The 24,293-nt window shown below is 43.1% G+C and overlaps 1 protein-coding gene across 2 annotated transcripts in view; it reads right to left on the bottom strand.

The window, feature by feature from the left end:
- The window catches only part of nlk1 (nemo-like kinase, type 1), a 55,595-nt gene that overhangs the window by 8,809 nt on the left and 22,493 nt on the right, over window positions 1-24,293 (bottom strand). For both annotated transcript variants that reach the window (XM_062453641.1, XM_062453649.1), the window contains exons 2-3: window positions 1,471-1,600; window positions 1,303-1,358 (exon numbers count right to left, since the gene is read on the bottom strand). In XM_062453641.1, coding sequence (XP_062309625.1) covers window positions 1,303-1,358; window positions 1,471-1,600 — 186 coding nt within the window. The remainder of the gene's footprint in view (window positions 1-1,302; window positions 1,359-1,470; window positions 1,601-24,293) is intronic.

Raw genomic sequence — 24,293 nt, 5'->3', positions numbered from 1 at the left:
GCCCTGCTCCACAAGTAAAAAATGTTTTTTAGTGGGCCTTGCCTGTAGCAACGCATCTCAGTGTGATAGGCCCCTATAATGACAACAGCTCATTCCAGCTGTTAACATCTGGCAGGAGACTCAAGGTCCCACTTGCCAGGCAGAATGGGTACATTAAATAATTTGTGCCTTCTGCAGAGGCCATCCAAAACAAGGACATAATAAAATAAAACCCCTCCCCCCCACCCCATGAGCACTTCTGCTGCTGAAAATGTATTTTAGTTCTTTATTGTTTGTCCTATACTATGTTGCCAGAATTTATATCAATTTAATAGAAAATAAAGTTAAATTATCTTATCGGCACAAGTATTCAAATATTTTAATAATGATTATATTTAATATGTAAAGAAAGAAGAAAATGTTACTGTATGTTGTATTTAAAATTACTTTTAGATCTACTAATAGTTTAAGTACATATTAGGCTAATTTAAGAATCAAAACCATGTGTAACGTGTGAAAGACATTTTGGGCTTATGTACAATGCAGGGTTTCCCGCAGCACTTTGCAGTTAACGCCTACGTCGTTTTTTAAAATAACGATATCCGCCGTTGTCCTGTTTTCTCCATTCCATTCCAAACCGTGACCAACGCCAGTCTCCCTTCTCTGCAGAACGCATTAGTCTATCGCACAAACTAGAATGTTCTTGGGGGGTTCAGGGCCATCAACTGGGTAGTGCTGGTGTCTGTTGGACTTTCTCGGTTCTATTCTAAAATGCTAAATGGAGCTGTATGGAATCGTCTTTGTGTTATTGTCTTATGTTTGTGTGTCGATGATGTTATGTTGCTAACGTTATTATGTATACGTCATACGTCAAATAAACATTAACTCTGTACTTCACCTGACTTCAGCTTTACGATTGATTTGATTTGGTTGGTACACATGGTTTTGATTCTTAAGTAAGTAAGTAATTTTAAGGAGTCAGATGGCTGAGCGGTGAGGGAGTCGGGCTAGTAATCTGAAGGTTGCCAGTTCGATTCCCGGCTGTGCAAACTGACGTGCCCTTGGGCAAGTCACTTCACCCTACTTGTCTCAGGGGGAATGTCCCTGTACTTACTGTAAGTCGCTCTGGATAAGAGCGTCTGCTAAATGACTAAATGTAAATGTAAAAAATGTAATGATTCTCTCAAAAATGTTCACGTGAAACGTCACCCTTGAGGAAGAACATTTTTTATTAAGTTAGCTTTTCAACTATAAGTATGATTTTAACTGCCAATTTCCCACTGATTGTTCTACAACATAAATTACCTTTCTTTAAAAGGATACATCTCCTCAAAGCAATCAATCTGTGGAGGCTGCAGAATATCCAGGGCTGACAACACCTGCAAAGACAGGACCAATGCACACACTTAAAATACCAAATTCCCTGTTTTTATGTTTTCAATCTTTCACACCAGCTGCCTACTCCATCCTTTAAAAAGTATCTACACTTACATTGTCATGTTTAAAAAAGCATAGCATCCTCAATTCTCTGAAGACCCTCTTGCAGGAAACCAGATTCTGGAAGACGTTGGGCATTTTCTTTAGAGCCACTTTCCTTCCATCACGAGGATCAGTTACTGACCTGCAGAGTTTGAAAGGTGAAACAATTGATCCAGTAGTTAAACACAATCAGAGGCTATTCAATTTATAACTCTTTACTCTGAACATATACAGCTCTTGAAAAAAAATTGAGACCACTGCAAAATCATTTGTTGCTCTGGTTTCACTATTTATAGATACTAGTGTACAGTGCCCGTGATGCAGTCGGTTATTAAAATGTCAGTGAAACACACAAATACAGATTCATTGAACTAATGGTAGTGCATAGTGCCTGTGATAAAATTGGTGGCACACACACAGATTCCTGGAATTATAGATAGGGCACAGTGCCCGCGATTATGTCGGTGACACAAACAGATTTCTGGAGTTATAGAGTGGTTTTGGTACCCACATTTCTCACGCCTGGGACACACTGCCTGCGATCGGCTGCGATGCGCCTGGAAGCGCCGCCTTTTTTCTTTCGGCGCCCATGTTATCAAATGGGGCCGACCACACTGGCTGCGAAGCGCCACGATTGCCTGCGATCTGCAGCGATCGTTTCGGCAGCTGGTCGAATTTTTTCGCAAGTCGCTTGCGAAATCGGCTGCAGGATGATGAAATACACCATATTAGTTGATATATTTGAATAAAAAAACATGTTATTAAGATTTTACTCCATTAATTGTAGACTACGGTGAACATTTGTAAAGTTGTAGACTTTATAATTACACAATGTTGGTAACGAACGGCCTTTACATGTGGTTACCCTTTTGAAAACTAATGAAAATAAACGGATTGATCTGTTGAGCTAGCATGCCCGTAGTTGTTTTGTTTGTTTGAGAGAAACGTGTTGTCACGCTTGCAGACATAGCCTACCGAGAGAGAACCCCCAAGTCGATCTCTAAAATCTGCATCAAATGAATTCTCGAAGTTGAAAAGCACAGGGAGTTGTATGACCCCCAGCAACAATTTTACAAGGACAACGTAGATAAGGATCAATGCTGGGATATAGCCAATGCCATGTTTATGTACCATGTCAGCGTAAAGGAAAGCTCAGAGTAGCAGAAAGGCTTGGTGACCGGCGCGGAGAAATGCGCGTTTGGTGTGAAGAGCTTTTGCTCAGTCGTAGCCGAGCGTAGCTGATCGTGGCGCTGCGAGGCGCGTCCAGGCGCTTCTCAGCCAGTGTGTCCCAGGCGTCAGATCGCAATTGAAATTCTCGTCATCTCTGAAGTACTTGTTCAACCTCCACATCTATTCTAGTCAAATTGCGGTAGCCTACATTCATGCTAATTATTATGTAACCTTCATGTGTCTGCTGTTTCCTACGTTATAAATTGCTTATGTTATGTTGATCCAAATGTACTATATTGGTTCTGTTAAATTGTCTTACCACCACAAACATCTAAACATTTAGTTCATAACAGAACACAATGGTTGAGCCAGTTGTCAAAATTGTAGGCCTAATCGAATGATCACGTGTGATGCTACTCCTTAACAGGTTAATTTATGTAAAAAGCTTCATGGGTCTATACTTAAAGTATATCCACTTTATATTGTCGTTCTGTTCGCTAGCCAGGCCCTTTGAAAGCAGCCGATTATTGGTTGGAAAACCAATTCGTTTATAAATAACAAAACAGAATTTCCCTTACTGCGCTTTGTTTAATTTATTTTGAATGCCTTTGTTAATCGCATTAGTTGGATTCATGTACTCACATTATCGATCAAAATACCACTTTTACTCACATGATGCAAGAAATGATCCACTGGCTAGATGTAGAATGATCTTATCTACTACCCACAATAGTTCAGCTTTTTTTGCAGCAGTATTTTAATCAGAGTTAAATGTTAAGCGACCAGACGTGAACGCCACTAGTGTGTTATGCAATATCACAATATTGATCAAAGTACCACTTACACACACACAACGCAAGAAATGATCCGCTGGCTAGATGTAGCATGACTTTATATACTATATAATGGTTCTGGCTCTTTTTAGCAATATTTTACTAGTGCAAGATTACAGTACATTTTACTCCACTGGTCACTCAACCAGTCATGGGCTAGCGAGCTAGCAGTGGCACAGAACAAAGTCACGTAATGTGACGAGACAGAATGTAAAAGTATGAAAAACATCAGGGCCACTGGTAACCCTGCAGCATGCATTGTTATTTTTATGTAATCTTTAAATTCAGTCTCGTCACATTACGTAACTTTGTTCTGAACAGGACTGGGTGTGCAGCCACACACAATAAGTTTCTCCTCCATCTTGAAACTGTGAAACCTAGAAATGTTTACCATGACCAACGATTGCTACGTTACAAGAAACCAATCCGATTGGCCAACGCTAGAGTTTAACGCTCCTCATTTTCATAAAGTTGAGAAATATCAACTCGCAGTGCTCTGCTCGCCTTCCCACAATGCACTACGCAAGCGTTAACGCCCGGCTTCATTGATAATGAATTGGAAGCCAACGCTCCGCGCCACCCGCTCTGCTGTAGTGGACACTGCACTCCATTGGATTATAAAACACCTGCAAAATATTTACTTTGCAGAGTGCCCGATTCTCGAGGAACAATCAGAGTGAAGGGTCTGGGACACGAAGAGAGCAAGCCAAACTGGCGGCAAATTATTTTCCCATTATTTTATGTCGACATGCTTATCCACACAACATCAATCGTGGCACTGCACTTCGTTAGATTATAAAGAGGACATATGCCAAATATGAACGTTGCAGACTGCCCGGTTCTTTCTGTGATTGTGGGAAACTAAACTCCCTCTAATTTGTACACACACACAGAGATTCCTGGCATTATTAAAAGAGATAGAGATATTTTTTGGCGCCATTTCTGATAGAAGGCTTAGGCGGTGTGAGAAAAACCTTAGGTGGGCTGCCTTAGCCTTTTCAATGCAGAAAACCCCCTGGTAAGCTACCATCATTTGTTTGCCAAGTTCAGTTTCTGTTATTTTAGTATTGAACAGAAAATGCTATCTCAACACCAGAAAGCAGTATTTTGGTTCATTCCTAAATGTATTTACTTTCAAAATTGTAGTTCTGAAATTGCACATATACTGTGTGTAAATTATATTGTGTCTGACCACACTCCTCATGTCAAACATTACAGGAATAATACACAATGTTACAGTTTTAAATAAAGTGAAAAGGGCTTTATTTGCATTTGCGGGACATTTGCAGATTTGAACTACAAATTCTGTATAATTCTGTTGTGAAACACTACAATGTAAGTGTCTAGATAATTGGGTGTGCTCACGCCTTCGGCGAGCACAATAGTGATGGGAAGTTCGGATCATTTTACTGATTCGGTTCTTTGAATCTCGTTCAGTAAAATGAACTAATCTTTTTTTTGAGTCATTCGTTCATTTCAACGGAGGGGGGGGGGGGGTTATCCGTCCACTGCAAACACGTATCATATTCTAAAAAAAATGGTTCGTAAGTGGTTCGTACGTGGTTTGCAAATAGCACCAGTTCGTAGCTGGTCTACATTGTGAACCAAGTAAGAACCGCTTGGGGCGGGATTACCGTGACCAACAAGATGAACAGAATCCTTTGACCGCCATTGCAAGTTTTTCCAATTCATATTTCAGCTAAATGGCAATTGTAAATCAGCATCTGAATTAAAATGTAACGACAAGTGGGCAGTGTAGTTGCTGAAAATGTCCTTATTTTATTGATGAAACTGCTCATTTGTAAATTTGCTCCGACTTTTCGATAACCTAGCTATCGCAGTGCAGTGCACACACTAGTTGCTGCATTTTATCATAATCCTATCAAATGAGTGAAATGACAAACAAATGTTATGAGCTATTGAGCCTATATTTAACAAAAATGTAATCCACAAGCACTATACAAAAGTTTCTAAAATATTGCGCTGATAATGCCAGTGTTGTCATACTGCTGTGAGTCCAGGGTATTGCGCAATAGCCAAGAAAACACGCATCTCAACCTCGCGTTCTTCGGATTGATAAACAGCCTTTAGACGGGCTCTGCTTTGAGTTTGGGGCTGCCACGCTAGCATCACGCTAGCAGAGGAAAGATGAGACGTATACAGTGATGTAATGACGTGGCTCTGTGGTGGCTCTCTAGCCCGTGGAAAAGCAAATCGGTTCTTAGAAGGCTCCGGTTCTTTAACCAGCTCCGAACTGGCTCTAGCACCAGCTCCGAACTAGCTTCCGGTTCACTTTGGTGGAAAAGGGGTATGAGAAGGTGTCCTGCAGGTTGTTCCCCATGAAGAGCTGGTACAGAGCCACAGCACCACTGCAGTTCTTGAACTCATCAGTGCTGTAGATGAGTGACAGTTCTGTTTTCAGCTTGCTCTTATTCAGCAGTGGGTAAGCCTCCATGATGGTGTTCAGTGCTGCCTTAGGGAACTGTGTGTTGTAGTGATGTGTTGTTCGTGAACGATTCGTTCATTTTGAACGAATCATTAGTATGACTCGGGAGTAACAAGTAGTCTCAGAGAGTGATTCGTTCATTTTCTCGTGGCCGAGAAAAAGTAAAAATAACAAAACCTGTAATTATCACTTGTGAAAAATCTCATTCACGTCTTACGATACTAAACCTAGCAGTCACGCGAAAGAGAATGAGGTAAAAAAAAATCCTTTCCATTTCCTCTTCTGAGCCTATGCAGTTAACGCGAAGAATGATCCTAATACTCGGCAGGTGAACGAATCATTGATCCGAAGACTCGGTTGGCAGAAGAACAAAACACTGATCCGAAGACATGGTCGGGAGGTGAACGATTCTTTCCTTCTTTCGGGTACCAGTCTTTGGATAATTTTTCAAGTGAACTAGCATAGGCTCAGAAGAGGAAACAGAAAGGATTTGTTTACCTCATTCACTTTCGCTTGACTAGGTTTAGTAAGACGTGAATGATATTCATTCACATGTAATAATTACAGGTTTTGTTATTTTAACATTGTTGTACTTTACTTACAGTTCAGTGCAGTATAATTGTTTGCGTTGATAATTAAATGCAAGTGTGATAATAAATTACCATTTCAAAATCATACAAACTGTCATGATGCATTATTTTAATGCGGGAATTTTTCTTTTAAAATAGTATCCCCCGCCCGTTGAAATGAATGAATGATTCGAAAAATGATTTGTTCATTTTACTGAACTGGATTCAAAGAACCAAGTCAGTAAAATGATCCGAACTTCCCATCACTAGGGTGTTGTACTGCTGGAATTTGTGTCCCTGCAGCAGTGTAGCACTGATCAGGTGTTTGGTGAACGAGAACCGCTGTTTAGCATGGCCCAAGATGGTGTCACAAACCTCTGAAGTTCACCTGGGCCCAGTGTGCAGCGTTTCTTGGCCAGCTGCTACTCAGATACACTCAGGGTATAGATGGAATATCTGATAGTTTGTATGTTGTCTGTGAACTGCATGATTCCCTGGACAAAGACTGAGTCTATGGTCCGCTTCTGAAGCTGACTATAGACAATGTCCACATGAGGCATGATGCAATGGAAGAGCTTCAAGAAGAAGCTGAAACTATCATCCTCCAGTAGCCTCACAAACCTTCCAGCTTCTCGCATAGTGGTAGTCAGGGTTGTGGAGTAACGGATTACAAGTAAATCCAATTACTGTAATCTGATTACAAAATAATTGGGGGCTAGAAAAACTGTCATAGTTCAAAAGTTATGGGCGTAAACACACCTCCAACTTTGACGCCTTGGTGGCGCTATAGTGCTTCAGGGATCGACATGAAACTTGGTGACACTAATTAGGAGACAGTTCCAAATCAGTGTGCCAAATTTCAAAACTTCGCACCAATCGCTGTGCATAATAAAAATTATAAAACGAACAAAAACAATAGGTGCCATCGTGGTGCTTATCGTGGCACCTATTGTTTTTGTTTATCGTGGCACCTATTGTTTTTGTTTGTTTTATAATTTTTATTATGCACAGCGATTGGTGCGAAGTTTTGAAATTTGGCACACTGATTTGGAACTGTCTCCTAATTAGTGTCACCAAGTTTCATGTCGATCCCTGAAGCACAATAGCGCCACCAAGGCGTCAAAGTTGGAGGTGTGTTTACGCCCATAACTTTTGAACTATGACAGTTTTTCTTAAGTAAGGTTTCATCGGATTCCTTAGACGCAGACGATTCGACTGAAACCTATGGCGTCATTATCGTCCCAAAGGTTTTTCCGGCATTTGTATTTTAACCCTCGTGCTGCCTTCGGGTCACATGACCCAAAGGTTCATAACGAACCATCGTTGTGTTTACCCAATTTTACCCAATACAAAACCAAATAAAAATACTTTTCTTTTAACCTTCGCAATGTGGGGGGTCTGAGACAGCCCGACGGTTAAAAGAAAATGCTTCACTTTGTTTTTGTATGCGGTAAAGTTGTCGCAATACGACGGTGGGTCACAATGACTGATGGGTCAGAACGACCCGAGGAGAACACAAGGGTTAAGAAATTGCAACTTTTTCAAACTCCTCCTAGGCCGTTGCTCCGATTTTCATGAAAATCGTAACAGATCATCTTCAGACCATGCCAAAAAAAAGTTATCAAAATGTTGTCGATAAGTCAAACCGTTCACGAGTTACACGCAAACAATTGACAAATAGCACGCCATAGCGGAAGTGAGGCCTTGTCTCTGCGACGGTTTACCGTATGGAGACGAAACTTTGGAAATGTCATCGCGAGCACGTCATCTAATCAGCTTCCTACCACAATCACCTTGATATGGAAAAATATGACTGAATTACAGCTGTATATACTTGGGTCAAATCTGACAAAGCTCGCCACGGGAGAAACGGCTTCATTTTTTAAAAATAAAGTAACCGAACAAAGTGTTTCCCAGCAGCGAGAATATCTCACTGGGATAAAACGGGTTTCTTTGAAACACAAGGTCGTAGTATCAAATCCAGCCACAGTCATCAAGCAAGTCTTGATACCGGATTATCTGTTTAGCGAAGCCAGGTACACCACAGTAGCTGTCTAGCAGTATAATCATAATGGTAACGATAACGTTTCATTGTCAGGGGATTTATAGTCAAAAAGAAGCAGATTTATTGTGCTTTGTAGATACAACGCTGCTTCATCTAGCCAGCGCATTGTGTCTCAAAATGACATATTTACCAAACGCGTCGGCTTATCGTTACAAAACTCTGTATACGTCTTTGGCGCAACGCCGTGAAGGTAATCAAAAGTTTTGGGGTAGCGCCACCGCGTTGCCGAAAAGTATATTGCGATTTAAAAAAAGCGAAGAATTTTTATTAAAAGTTTTGCTGTGCTTCTTTAGCTACTGAATTTCCATATCGAATGCTGCTTGGCCCCTTCATTACTGCTTGCAGCTATATTTGTAACTGTAATCCGTTACTTTACTGGCAATTTTTTTAAATCAGATTACAGATACTTTTGAAAAATATTGAGGATTACTTTGAGATACTTTTACATTTGGGAGTACCATATTTTTAGACCTATAATGGTGCGTTTACACTGCAGTGACGCAAATCGCTTGCCATCGCTCACCTTCCCACAGTGCACAACGCTCAGGGGCGTGTCAGACAGATTAATGCAGAGTTGTAGTTCTCTAAAGTCACTGTTGTAGTTCGTATAACGTCATGGCAAAGTGTGCAGACTTGGGTTTACGTACTTGCTTATTATATTACTCGAAGTCTCTGCTATCTGTCGATACGACTAGGGAGTCCCAGCCGGGCTAGCTGGCTAGTTAGCACAGAACGAAGTTACGTAATGTGACGAGACTGAATTTGAAAGTACAAAAAACCCTCGGCAACCCTGTGCCAGGCCTCACTTTTTATTAATTGTACGGGACCGGATATGCAGCCACACAGGCGATTAGTTTCTCTTCCATCTTGAAACTGAAAGCTAGAAATGTTTACCGTGGTTGCTACGTTACGAGAAACAAGAAAACACTCTGATTGGCCATCGCTAGCAAAAATTGCTCCACATTAGCATAAAGTTGAGAAAATCTCAACTCGAATCGCTTGGATCGCGTTGCGTCGCTACCCACAACGCACCACGAAAGCTATTCGCCTGGCTCCATTGAAACTGAATGGAATGCATGTCGTCGCGTTGTTCGCATCGCTGCAGTGTAAACGCACCGTAAATCGCTCTAGAGTATAAGTCGCATCAGTCAAAAAATGCATCATGAAGAGGAAAAAAACATATGAGTAGCACTGGACTATAAGTCACATTTATTTAGAAATGTATTTCACAAAATCCAATACCAAGAACAGACATTTAATCTGGAAAGGCAAATTATTCAACTACACAATAACACACAGAACAACAGGCTGAATAGGTGTCCGGTATGTTAACGCAACACTAACAGTTATTAAATATTTTACTGTTGATTGTTTTTCTACAGGTACACTATTGCACTTTTTTAGTTTCATGTTGTTTAATTGTGACTTGTTTAACTGCATGCTCTTATGGTTCTTTCCTTTGGCACTTATTTGTTTTTTCATAATGTATGCTTCAAGTTTTGGTTGCTCGCAATGTTGGGGCTATCACGTTGTTATTATCAGTGACCTATGCACTTTTGTAAAGCTCTTTCGTGGAAGTCGCTTTGGATAAAAGTGTCTGCTAAATGCATAAATGTAAATGTAGTTATTCAGCTACACAATAGCTTAAAGAACATACCTGGGAGGCTTAATAGGCTAAATTATTAAACAAGCTAGCGAGTCCAACAAGCAAGTTAGCGGTAAGCTAGTTCACCAAGCTCCCGATCTCATTCCACATCACTGAAGTCCGGAAACAGTCCGGAAAATACGAAATTGGGGTGACCTTTCTATTTACTTTGGAGTGTTACTGTATGTCCTGCTGCAACAGTTTCTGGGGTGCAACAGAATTAGTTTTTTGATGTAGTATTTAGTTTGTAAACAAACTTCAACTGGTTATAAACTAGGTTTTGAAAGTAATCCAAAAGTAATGGAAAGTAATCAGATTACATTACTGAGTCTGGGTAATCCAAAAGTTCCGTTACTGATTACAATTGTGGATGGGTAACTAGCAACTTGGGGTGGGCGGTATACTGGTATGAACGCAAATACCGGTATGGCGTTGTGCCATGACATGGATTTAGCCATATCATGGATATCACAATATATTATTAAATGTATTACGTTTTTCTGTTTGGTATAAAATAGTCAAGAGACACAGCCTAGTGGGCTAGTTCAAATTTGTATCCTTTACAAAGAAAAAAACATTCAAGCATGGACGCTGCACGCATTGTGCCAGCAAATGAAAGTCAACAAACAAGCATGCGCAACCCCAGAGGACGCAAACATTCATTGGAGTAAGCTGCTTTTGTTGGCAAGTGTAACTGTAAGCAAGCGTCAAGGATGTCTGAAAATAACGGCAGTGGAGTTGATTTGCCGGTAGGCCAACAGAGCCGAGTATTCAGCCATGTAATAATTTGTTAGATAGCTCAAAACAAATATTGAACCAAGTGTTCTTGTTATCCCATAAACATACCGTTGAAAGCTATATTAGCCTAGCTCTTTCTGTGGCAAAGCACTGCAAAAGTTGGAAAAATTCAACTCATGCGATACACCTGCCGTACCCCCATCCAAATCAGAGTTCGGTAGACTAGCCAACTTGAAATTTTAAGAAAAACGAATATATCGTGATATATACCGTTACCTTCCGTGCTTCAAAATTATACCGTGATATACATTTGAGGCCATACCGCCCAGCCCTACTAGTAACTGTAACAGATTACATTTAAAAACTAACCCACCCAACCCTGGTGGTAGGATCAAACTCGCCAGAGTCCTTGATAGCTTCAAAACACTGGAGATCATCTTTGTGCTCAAACACAGTATTCAAAATATGGCTGTGGAAGTTCCATCTTACTGTGGATCTTACAGGATATGCCTGGGAAATAAGCTTGCTCTTCTGGTCATCAGGGAGAATGGAACTCAACCTATCCAGAAGGGCTGTGGCAATGGAATCACCTGTGGCTCTCTGGAGAGGTATAAACAAAAAAAAACCTCTTGCACATCATGGGCTTTGTCAATGTAACAGATCACAGGCACCAGTTGACACTGAGTGGAAATGTCCGTAGTTTCATCTGCCTGGATGGAGAGAAAGTCTGCACTCCTGATTTCTTCAGTGATGTATTCTCTCAAAACTGAGAACATACAGTAAAGGAGTTCATTCTGTACGGTCTTTGATGTTCCCTTAAACACAGTAGCAGTCTAAATTTAAATCTACCAATCCTCTAAAAACACCAGGATTTTCTGAGCTTTCACTCATCATGGCCACACAGGGCTTTCAAAGGCACCACAGAACTTTACACAGTCTATTTATTATTTTAGACAAGACGTGCCTGTTTTTGTCAATGTCCTCATTGTGCTTACCCTATCCTGTAGCCTTCAAGTTGAGCAGATATGTTTATTTTCCCAAACATGGCTAATCTCATTGCATTTACATAGACCCTAGTTTGCTCATGTTTTTTTCTGTTATGTGTTTCAAATCCCTCAATCCTGTCTGGATCCATGCTGGGTCTGATCCTGTCCTTTGAAAAAGGAGGCAGGGAAAGAAAAATAAAGCATGCGTTTCTCCACAATCAGTTAGCCAACTCGTCTTGCTATAGCAGGTCCTTGAAAACGACCTAGTGTTCAGTTCTGAGAGAACACTATGACAATGTAAATAAACAACTTCTTAATTGTGTTGAGTGATCTGATTGGTTGTGACAGACATAACAGGCCCTATCATAATGTATTTGACAAGCCCTCTAATAAATCAGCTGTTTGGGGCGCATGTGTTCTGCACCCCAGCAAGGTCCTATCTCTTGCATGAGAGGAGCGAACTACGCATGTACAACCTATAACTGAGCTCTGTGACCCACACGGGGAGGACATCAAAGCCACCACAGACACTATAACAGGCTACATCAACTTCTGTTTTGAGAACACTGTTCCATCCAAAAAGGTACAGTGTTTTGCAAACAACAAGCCGTGGATTACCCTGGACATCAAAGCTCTCCTGAAGGAGAAGAGAGCTTTTAGGTCAGGGGACATGGAGGAGCTCAGGTCTGTACAGAAGGAGCTGAGATGGAAGATCAGGGAGGGCAAGGCCAACTACAGGAGGCACCCCTCCCCCAGGCTGAGAGGGACCTGCAGTGGGCCAACGACCTGAACATTTACTACAATAGGTTCAACGAGTCACCCACCACTCCCCCCGGACAGCTGCCTCACAGCTCGTCACCTGGACAATGCCCCACCTCCACCAGCCCTGCACACCATGGGCTCGGCACATTCCACCATCCCCTCACAGCCCCAAGGACTCACCCACCCCCACAGCACACCCCTAGCTTTCACACCTGCCCAGGGGTCTCATTTATAAAGCTTGCGTATGCACAAAACAGGGCTGAAAATGTGCGTACGCCACTTTCCACGCAAAGGTTGTGATTTATAAAAAACAAACGACGGGAGAATGTGCGGTCCCCCACGCAAACTCTGACCCTCCCGTAGGCCTACGCACATTTTGGAAGCAGTTGGAATTGGCGACGCAGATGACCGTACTGTAGTCAGACTGCAGAAAGTGAATGTGGGAAGAAAATTACTCGTAATATTTATATAATGTTTTCCTTACACACGTTTTCACTCGATTTCATAATTATCATGAAGATTAAATCCAGCAGTGTTATTTGCGCTTGTACTGACTGATAATTGTTCCATAAACACCTTGTACAATCCAACTCAAATTTTAAATCAAAATTCAGTGCTGTATGTCTCACCATCAGATTGTCCACTACGGGATGTAGGAGGGGGAGATGCCCGAGCCCGACTGCATGGAATACAGGATAACATCACATATCCTACCTTTAGATAACTGCAGAACACATTGTATAACTAAATATATTTCTTTAATACTGTGCATATCTCATCATATGTCAAAAACTGGAAATACAGTCGTTAAGATCCCGTGCAATCGCTACACTCTACGTCCTCGTTATCAGTCCAGACTTCAAAAGACTACTTGTTCATAACAAAACACTTTTGTTTTCAAATTGTATCTCGATTTGCGGTATCACTGGCACAGTTGACGAAACTCACACTGTTTTTTTTTTTATTGGTGATCCAACGGCCACCAAATGTGGTTTTCGGGGCCTCCACCAATAGGTTAAGTGTCTGAGAAGTTGTCATGCGCCATAATTCACCGTGAAGAACAATCGCATGCCAGGGTCATTAATATACTGGATTAGCATTCATGAGGTGTGCGTACGCACGGTTTTATAAATCAAATTTTTGGGGGGCGTACGCCATTTTAGGCTTTTGGGCGTACGTACACTTTTAGTAAGAATCCTACGCACAGTTTTATAAATTAGACCCCAGGTGAGAAAACAGCTGAGGAGGATGAATGCAAGGAAGGCAGCTGGACCAGACGGTATCAGCTCCAGGCTCCTGAAATCCTGCGTGGCCGAACTGTGTGGGATCATGGGGCATGTCTTCAACCTGAGACTCAAGTTGAGCGTGGTACCACAGCTATGGAAGACCTCTTGCTTGGTACCAGTGCTCAAGACACCACGCGCTAAGGACCTCAGCAGATTCAGGCCGGTGGCTCTCACATCACACATGATGAAGACACTGGAGAGACTGATCCTGGGCCACCTCCGCTCTGAGGTGAGCTCAGAAATGGATCCACTGCAGTTCGCCTACCAACCCCTGAATCGGGGTGGAGGACGCTGTGATCTTCCTGCTATATCGTGCCCTAACTCACCTGGAGAAGCCTGGCAGCGCTGTAAGGGTCATGTTCTTTGACTTCTCCAGCGCATTTAACACCATTCAACCGGTGCTTCTGAGGGACAAGCTGGTGCGGGCTGGTGTGAATGTGCCCCTAGCAGAATGGACCCTGAACTACCTCACAAATAGGCCCCAGTTTGTGAGAACCGGGGACGGTGTGTCACAGACTTCCTGTCTGACGACATACCACGCTGCACCTGAGCTGCTGCTCCAAACTTTTCCTAAGCTTTTGTTCTTGCTTCTTCTTAATCGTTTATAATATATAAACATATAAACATATATTACTTCATTTATTTTGTCCTTCCCGATTTAATCTACACATTTACAGTCTTACTTATAGGTTTACTCGGCGCGGCTTTCTTCCTTGGAGCCCGACGCTACTGTTCCTGTTGAACTAGCCAACTCAACGCTCTTGACGGATTATCCTGGCTGGCATAAACTATTAACGTAAGTTAACTATAATGTCTCACACCCACTCACATTGTCCTACATGTGTCATTTTGCTCGAAAAGTTGACTCTGTTAGAGAGTCGCGTCCAGTCGCTTGAGGAAGAACGTATGCTAGTAACTTTAGATGCGACTGGCGCAACATCACTGGCAGGGAGTCCTAGCGCGTTTACTGTGTACCTGGGGCCAGAGCTACCGACATAGAAGCTAATCTTAGGGTGCTGGCTAGCACTAGGGCTAAGGCAAAGGTCCAAGCTAAGGCACATGGCGCACGCACTGATAGGTATGAGAATATTGTCATTCATGTCGGCACCAATGATGTTAGGCTGAGGCAGTCAGTGGTCACGAAGGTTAATATAGCTCGGGCATGTGACCTTGCTCAAAAGATGTGTCGGCATCGAGTAATAGTCTCTGGCCCACTACCTGTTAGGGGGACTGACGAGATCTACAGCAGACTAGTCTCTCTTAACCGTTGGTTGGCTCGCTTCTGCTCAGAACAGGGTTTAGGATTTGTAGATAATTGGACTAGTTTCTGGGCCAAACCTGGCTTGTTGAAAAGTGACGGGCTCCATCCGAGCTGGAGAGGTGCTTTTCTATTGTCTAGGAATATTGAAACTATTTTAGAGCAGGCCTGACACTCACTAGAACAAGCCGGGCCACAGTCTCTTAGACAGTCTGATAGGTTTGTTGATGGGTATGTTGTGAGCTGTTGGGGGCCCGATAGCCTAGCTTGTAGTGTAGCCAGTGTGGTTGCTGATGTCGTTTTTCCCATTGAGACTTTTTCTAAATTTCGGCCTTCAATTATTAGGAATTATACCAATTTAATATGTATTCAGCCTTGCTCCCCCGTTGCTCTTCCTACTAAGTTTACTGGTGACAGTGCCACCTTTTCAGAAGAATTATCTACGTCTAAAGCTGCCAAAAACCCATACTGGAATGTTGGGCTCCTAAACATCAGATATCTATCCACAAAGGCCGTTTTGATTAATGATCTGATGTCCGAATGCAGCCTGGACTTGATTGGACTCACCGAAACCTGGTTAAAACCTGACGAATATTCCCCCCTGAATGAAGCATCGCCTCCGGATTTTGCGTACTCACACATCCCTCGTGTATCAAAGAAAGGTGGTGGTGTTGCTATGATATATGAAGCTAGCTTCAACCTCAGCCTATAATCTGTAAACACCTTTAAATCATTTGAAATAATTTGCATGAAACCACCAACTACTTTAAATAGGAATAATGCTACTACTCCTGCCCCCCCTCCCTCATTTTGTATAGTTACTCTATACCGGCCCCCTGGCCCGTATTCCCTCTTCCTGGAGGAATTTGCAGTGCTGATCTTGTGACATATACTGATAACATCTTAATTATGGGTGATTTTAACATTCACGTGGATGACCCAAAGGATCCTTTAAGTAAGGCCGTTACTGCTCTCATGTATTCCACAGGTCTCACTCAGGTGGTTTCCAAACCTACCCATCTTCACTCGCATACATTGGATTTAGTTCTCACGCGGGGAATCAAGATTAGTGACGTCATTGTCCACCCCCACAATACGATATTATCAGACCACTGCCTGGTTACCTTCAAAATGGACCTCTGCCAGAGCCTTGGAGGCACTCAGAATATTTCTACTAGACGCTGCATAACCCCAAACACAGCTCTGGAACTGGCTAGTATTCTACCCGCTGCACTAGAAGCACTTGACGTCCCAAATAAATCATTAAATGCTCAAACGAGGGATCTGAATTTGGTTCTTCAGCTATCCCTAGACTCTGTTGCCCCACTCAAACCAAGGAAAAGAAAAGACAAGAAACTGGCTCCATGGTATTCAGAGGAAACCCGCACTCTCAAGAGGTCCACTAGAAAACTAGAACATAAGTGGCGTACCAATAAATTGGAGGTTTTCCGCCTGGCCTGGAAGGACAGCCAAATGGAGTACAAGCAAGTCCTCATCAGGTCCAGATCAGAATATTTCTCTAAGTTGATTAGTAAGAACAAACACAACACTAAGTTCCTATTTGATACTGTTGCAAAACTCACTAAGAAAAGTACATTCTGTGTTAGTTCAGACCTCTCTCCCAATGATTTCTTAGACTTCTTTGACCAAAAAATCTATGCAATAAGGGACAAACTACAGACTAGTCCTGGAGGAGTGGCCATCAACACTGAACTTTCCTCTATACCAAGCATGCTGCATGTTGAGGCTCTCACTCACTTTAACCCTATTTCTATAGAAGCGTTCATCGAGCTGATAGACTCCTCGAAACCTACTAGCTGCCTTCTCGATCCCCTCCCTGCCAAACTCTGTAGGGAACTTCTCCCTATTATTGGACCACCCATGCTTAGTATTATTAATGAATCTATTGTAACTGGCCAAGTCCCCAACGATTTCAAACAAGCCATTATTAAGCCTCTTCTTAAAAAAACAAACCTGGATCCAGGTTGTCTTAGCAACTACAGGCCAATTTCAAATTTGCCATTTCTCTCCAAAATTTTAGAAAAGGCTGTGGCACAACAGCTCACTGAGCACCTCTCCTCAAATCAGCTTTATGAACCTCTCCAGTCTGGATTTCGTCTCCACCACAGCACTGAAACTGCATTAGCCAAGGTAGTCAATGATCTATTATTAGCCTCTGACGCGGGCTCTATCTCTGTCCTGGTTCTTCTAGACCTAAGTGCAGCTTTTGACACTGTGGATCATGAGATTCTCCTGGAACGTATGGAGAACTATGTTGGGATTTCTGGTACGTCACTTAAGTGGTTTAGATCGTATCTATCTGATAGATCACAATATGTCCACTATGATGGCTGCTCATCCAGGAGCTCCACTGTAAAATACGGAGTACCGCAGGGTTCAGTTCTAGGCCCTCAGTTATTTTCACTCTATATGTTGCCTTTAGGAAACATAATTAGAAGCTCTGGCGTAAATTTTCACTGTTATGCAGATGATACTCAGCTATATATGTCTATAAAGTATGGAGAATTTCCACATGCTATGGAAAAATGTGTTTCTGGGTTAAGAACTTGGATGACTGCAAATTTCCTTCTTAATTCGGATAAAAGCGAAGTTCAAATTTTCGGTCCTAAAAAATACAGAAATAATTTATCCAATCTGACCTTAGACCTAGACGGCGTCAAAGTCTCTCAAAGCCAGCTGGTAAAACATTTTGCAGTCACAATGGACCCAGACCTTTCGTTTCAGTACCATATTAAGCAAATTACCAGAACTGAGCGAATAGTGTCTTACTGAGTGTACTTCGTGACTGCCATCTGACTAAGTAACCAGAGTTTGTTTCATTCATTTGTGTTTAGCTAAAACTTTGTCTCAAGGACAGAGGGTAAGGGTATAGCAGCTAAATTGGTCAATAGGTAGCTAGTGAGCGAGTGAGACCCTGGCTTTGTTTACATAATTAGGGCCATTGTCAGCTGCGCCTTTAGCATATTTAAGGCGGCTAGCAATGCAGAGGCAGCCTCGTCTGGCAGTCTCGGTGCACGAAAAATTAGTCAAACAAAGACAGGGAGTCTTCCTGCGTGAGTCCACCGAGGATGGCCAACGAGGCGGATCACCTCTTCTGATAAGTATCACCCTATTTGTATTTAAACCTACCTAGAACATATTCATAGCTAGCATGCGTTTCTTCAGCATTCCCGTTCATTACACCACTCGTAGACGTAGATATGTCACAAAGTATATACGGTCCACTTCTAATCTCAGCTACCTATCCAGATCTTCTCCACCTGCCCTCTCTCTTTCTATTGGGCTCTGGAACTGCCAGTCTGCTGTGAACAAAGCAGACTTCATCCCGGCGTTTGCATCCCATGCTTCTCTTCACGCCCTTGCGCTGACAGAGACATGGATCCGCCCAGAGAACACTGCAACTCCAGCTGCTCTCTCCGTCAACCACTCGTTCTCTCACTCACCCCGCTCAACCGGGCGAGGTGGTGGGACAGGTTTGCTCCTTTCCCCACATATTAAATACACATCCACCCCACTCTCTGTTACTGCCAAATCATTTGAACACCATTATGCGATGCTAACTGATCCTATCAAAGCATTTTTAGTTTTCCTCTACCGCCCACCAGGGCCGATAGCCGACTTTGTGGAGGAGCTGGACATGCTCCTCAGCGTCCTCCCGGATGATGGAACACCGCTGATACTCCTTGGGGACTTCAACATCCACCTCGAATGAACTTCCTGACTTCCTTCGACCTGAAGCTGCTGAACACACCAGGCGACCCACAAGGCAGGAAAACAGCTCGACCTCATCCTGACACGTAACTGTATCACTGACTTAACCTCTGTAACCCCACTACACATTTCTGATCACTCCTTCATCCAATTTTCTGTCTCTCTACCCCCAACTCCTCCTACCTCCCCTCCCCTCGTAACTTTCCGCCGCAACCTCCGCTCCCTATCCCCCTCCCATTTCTCCTCCATTGTAACATCTTCCCTCCCTCCCATTGACAAGTTTATGTGCCACCCCACTGACACTGCCACCAACACCCTGTTATCCACACTAACTGCATCTCTCGACACTCTCTGTCCCCTGTCAACCAGGCCTGCGCGATCTTCTCCCTCCTGCCCGTGGCTCACGGATGTGATTTGTGAAGAACGGTACATCCTTCGGGCAGCTGAGAGGAGATGGCGTATATGGACCTCGATAAGTAACACTCCCTCCTCAAATCCTTTTCTGCCCGCATAACTGATGCTAAAACCCACTACTTCCTGAACAAAATTAACTCTGCCTCAAACCCTCACAAACTTTTATCTACCTTCTCCACCCTTCTTAACCCACCTCCCCCACCCTCCCCCTCCACCCTGACAGCAGACGACTTCGCCTCCTTCTTTGAGAAAAAAGTTGCTAACATTAGCAGTCGGTTCCCTGAACCCACCTTTCCTACCCTCTCACCCTCTATGACTGACCCAACTAAATGTCTAAACGCTTTCTCTCCCCTGTCCGAGGCAGAGATCTCTGACCTCATTTTCTCTCTTCGCCCCACCTCCTGTCCCCTTGATCCAGTCCCCTCCCCACTCTTTCAAACCATCTCTCCCTCCATCATAATTTTTCTTCTCCATGTTCTTAACTCTTCTCTTACTTCCAGCACTTTCCCCTCTGCCTTCAAACAGGCCAGAGTTAGCCCTCTACTCAAAAAACCCTCCAGTAACCCAGCTGTCCTCCAGAACTACAGACCGGTATCACTACTACCCCTTTTCTAAAACAATTGAACGCGCTGTATCTAACCAACTGTCAAATATCCTCTCTCAGAACAACCTGCTTGACCCTAACCAATCGGGCTTCAAGACTGGCCACTCCACAGAAACTGCCCTCCTGTCAGTCACCACGGCCCTCCAGTCTGCCAGAGCGGCTTCGAGGTCATCCGTCATCATTCTGCTGGACCTTTCTGCAGCGTTTGATATGGTTAACCATCAGATCCTGCTCGCCAGACTTTCTGAGATGGGCATCACTGGCACTGCACTTCAGTGGATCTCATCCTACCTGTTGGGAAGATCCTACCAGGTCTCCTGGGGAGGCAAAGTGTCAGGACCCGCCAGCTCTCCACTGGTGTCCCACAGGGATCCGTCCTTGGACCCCTCCTCTTCTCCCTCTACACCACCTCGCTTGGACCAATCATCACCTCCCATGGCTTCTCCTACCACTGCTATGCTGACGACACGCAGCTGTACCTGTCGTTCCCCCCGACTGATCCGGGGATCTCAGCTAGGATCGAGGCCTGCCTCACAGACGTCTCCGCCTGGATGACCGAGCACCACCTCCAGCTGAACCTCGCCAAAACAGAACTCCTCATCATCCCGGCCAAACCCTCCATCTCCCACGATCTCTCAATCACCCTGGGATCGGCGACGGTGACCCCTTCATCCTCTGCCAGGAACCTCGGGGTGACCATGGATGACGAGCTCTCCCTCACGGCCCACATTGCTGCGGTCTCCCAGTCGTGTAGATTCACCCTCTACAACATCCGGAAGATCAGGAGATACCTATCTGAGCATTCCACCCAGCTGCTAGTCCAAGCACTACCCAGACGCTCCCATGTTACCCCGCTCCTCATCTCCCTCCACTGGCTTTCCATCACGGCCGTATCAGATTCAAGACCCTGGTACTGACCTAGAAGTGAACGGGACTGCACCCGACTACATCAAATCTCTCCTCCAGCCTTACACCTCCAACCGCCACCTACGGTCTTCTTCTGACAACCGTCTGGTGGTCCCACCGCTCAAGAGCGCCCGTTCCCAACACAAGCTCTTCTAGTGTCTGGCCCCTCAATGGTGGAATCAACTCCCCACCTCCATCAGAGACACTGACTGTCTCCCCACCTTCAAGAAAAGGCTCAAGACGCACTTGTTCCAGGAGTACAACGGTACTTAGGAAAGATTTGATGGACCTGATGTTAGTTTCCTCCAGGATCACAATGACTCTTATTAGGTTCCTCCGGTAGGAGGGAACCTATTGTTATTGTTGGTATTCTTATTAGGTTCCTCCGGTAGGAGGGAACCTATTGTTATTGTTGGTATTCTTATTCTTATTCTTATTTTTCTTCTCCTTGCGCCCCAATATGTCAAAAAGTCCCTGGTCATAAATTTTCTAATTTGGCACATTGATACTACATCCAAATGGGTACCCCCACACCAAATATGGGCCACATCGGACCATAGGGGGCGCCACAGGCCACGCCCAAAAGTCCGATTTTCAAAGTGATGGCATTTCCACCCCATTGCTCCAATTCTTCTGAAACTTGGTGTGCATGCCTCATTTTTCATGAGGAACAAAAAAGCCTCAAGGACCCATAAGGTCCGCCATGATGGATTTTCCTGTACTGTGATAATCTGGGAAAACCTTAAAAATTCCTCTTCTCTTGAACCAAAGGTGAAATTGACTTGAAATTTGGTACAGATATGTATCATTGACGTATTTAAAAACGTTACTTAAGGCAATTGAATCAAGTACAAAATGGCTGAAATGGGTGTATTTATGTAAATGTCCACATTGCCTCAATATGTTTGTGTCACTAAATCAAATGTATTTTTGAAGGATGGTTCAAACCTAATAGGCTTTAAGGTGACATGCCCCTGAAGTATCATGCAAAGTTTCACCTTGATATGTCAAAATATGACTGAATTACAGCTGTTTGAACTTCACGGACCAAATCTGACAATGCTCGCCATTGGAGAAACAGCTTTTTTTAATTATCCAGTTATTGAACTTTGTGTATTCCATGCCTGGGAATGGCTCAATTGGCTGAGATGTTGTGCTGGTAATCAAGGTTCAATACCAGTCAGAGGCATAGTTTTAAATTTTTTATTCTGACCAAACGGTTTCTAGTCTCCCGATAAATCCTCCGGTTGTAAAACATAGCAATGCGTGTTTATTTGAGCCCATCACAACACATCTGTTTAGCGAGACTGTGTAAACCACTGCAACACAAGCCAGTTATGTTGAGTTATGGCACCCCAAACAACCTAATCTAAGCACTATGAGTAATATATTCTTTACAGCAGCAACCAGGTCTAGCCTGACGTTGTCATACTCATAATTCTAGTCAGAATATGAGTCTGAAAACTCTCCGTTGGGCTGTGAGTATGGGGCGTGTTTCAACCGAACCTGGAAAAAAAATGCCTCTTCGCTCAATTGGATAGACCTACAACCAATCAGAGCAACGTAGTATGTTGTTTGTTGAAAAAGAATTCAACCCAAGCGCTCTTTGGTGACGTGGTTGATTACGTTACTGTTGATCATCTGTCCATCATCGTATAAAGCCCGCCCTGACAATTTTATTGGTCCGAACAGCTCTTGTTCGGACATAGTTTTCCCCCAACCGAGCGACCCCAGACCCAACTTCCCGACCAAAATTATTTGTGGGCGGAGCTAAGTTCGGCTGGCACCCAGGCTAGTAAATTGCCTAAATATGTTTGTGTCACTAAATCAAATGTATTTTTGAAGGATGGTTCAAACCTAATAGGCAAACGGTTTCTAGTCTCCCGATAAATCCTCCGGTTGTAAAACATAGCAATGCGTGTTTAGCAATCTGCATAGCAATCGCAACACTCCGATCATCTGTTTAGCGAGACTGTGTAAACCACTGCAAAACAAGCCAGGTTCACCACAGTAGCTAGCTACTTGTAGTCTGGCATGGTAGTGTCAGATTCACAACCGAGTTAGCTCTAATGAAGTATATTGATTGTTCAGGTGGATCCCTTTCCTGTTGTGCAAATTAATTTCAGTAACCTAAGCCAGGACACATCGCCACTGATGCTAGGCATGATTTGAAATTCCATTCCATGACAAGTTATGGCACCCCAAACAACCTTTTTAAAAACTATGAGTAAGCTATTCTTTACAGCAGCAACCCAGTCAATCTGTTGTCCCATTTTTATAGGAAAAGTACAATATGGCTATTCATAAACTCTCAACAGTTGATGTGTAGCAGAGAGGCTGACTTGCAACCTCATGCTCTTGAGTTTGAATCTCCACTCAGCCTGTTGTCGTTGGTCAACATGAAGTAATTTTGCTCTCTTGTTGTCCAACTCTTGATCTTCTACAATGTACATTTTTATTTTTCCATTTTGCGGAGGAACCCGCATCGCTGCTTGCAGCTATATTTGAGACTTGTTTCTCTTGTTGGTTAGTTGTAACCGATTACAAATTATTGTACTCACTGTGAAATATATTACTGTTGCTTGCTTTCTACAAGTACACTTTTGCGGTTCATGTTGTTTAATTGTAACTTGTTTAACTACATGCTGTTATGGTTCTTGCCTTTGGCACTTATTTGGTTTTTCACAGTATATGCTTCATGCCCCAAACATTGCTACCCGCAATGTTTGGGGCTATCTCGTTGTTATGATCAGTAACCTATGCACTTTTGTAAAGCTCTCTCTTGGAAGTCGCTTTGGATAAAAGCATCTGCTAAATGAATAAATGTAAATAAGATGTTTTGAAAAGCAGATAAACGTAACTAATAAACACATTTTTGCATGTATTCAATGATGATGGCCCTATTCACAGTGCGCTTCCTTAGCGTTTGCACTGGGGCAAATGCAGCCTCACAGGACAGAACAAATTCCAGTGGTAAATAAAATAGTCTGCATCTAAGGGTATGTTCACACTTAGTTTGGTTAGATGAAAACAAACTTTGATGCGATTGCTCTGTTAGCGAACCAGGACTAGGATTTTTTTTTTGTCCAGATCAAGAGATCCAAGACTCAAGAGAACCGAACTACAAGCGTGAACACAACAGTCATAAGCTCCACCAGCGATAAGCAGTAGCCTAATTAGAAACTAGAATAGAGTTTTTGAATTTGTGTTGATGTAAACACACAAGCCACAGTACAATTTAATGTTCAGGGAGCAGGACAAACGGGAGAGCAAGCAGAGATCTAGCTTAGAAGTTCCAAACTAATACACTTCTCTCATTTTTGCATATACAATAAATGGATCGTGCCATGTCAATAAATAAAGAACAATAACTGTTTGGCCAGGATAACAGGATCTATCAGACCCTTGAATGTTTATGATG

Source organism: Osmerus eperlanus, chromosome 2 (genome assembly GCF_963692335.1).
Source record: "Osmerus eperlanus chromosome 2, fOsmEpe2.1, whole genome shotgun sequence".
NCBI lineage: Eukaryota > Metazoa > Chordata > Actinopteri > Osmeriformes > Osmeridae > Osmerus > Osmerus eperlanus.
This window is presented reverse-complemented; position numbering and strand designations above follow the sequence as displayed.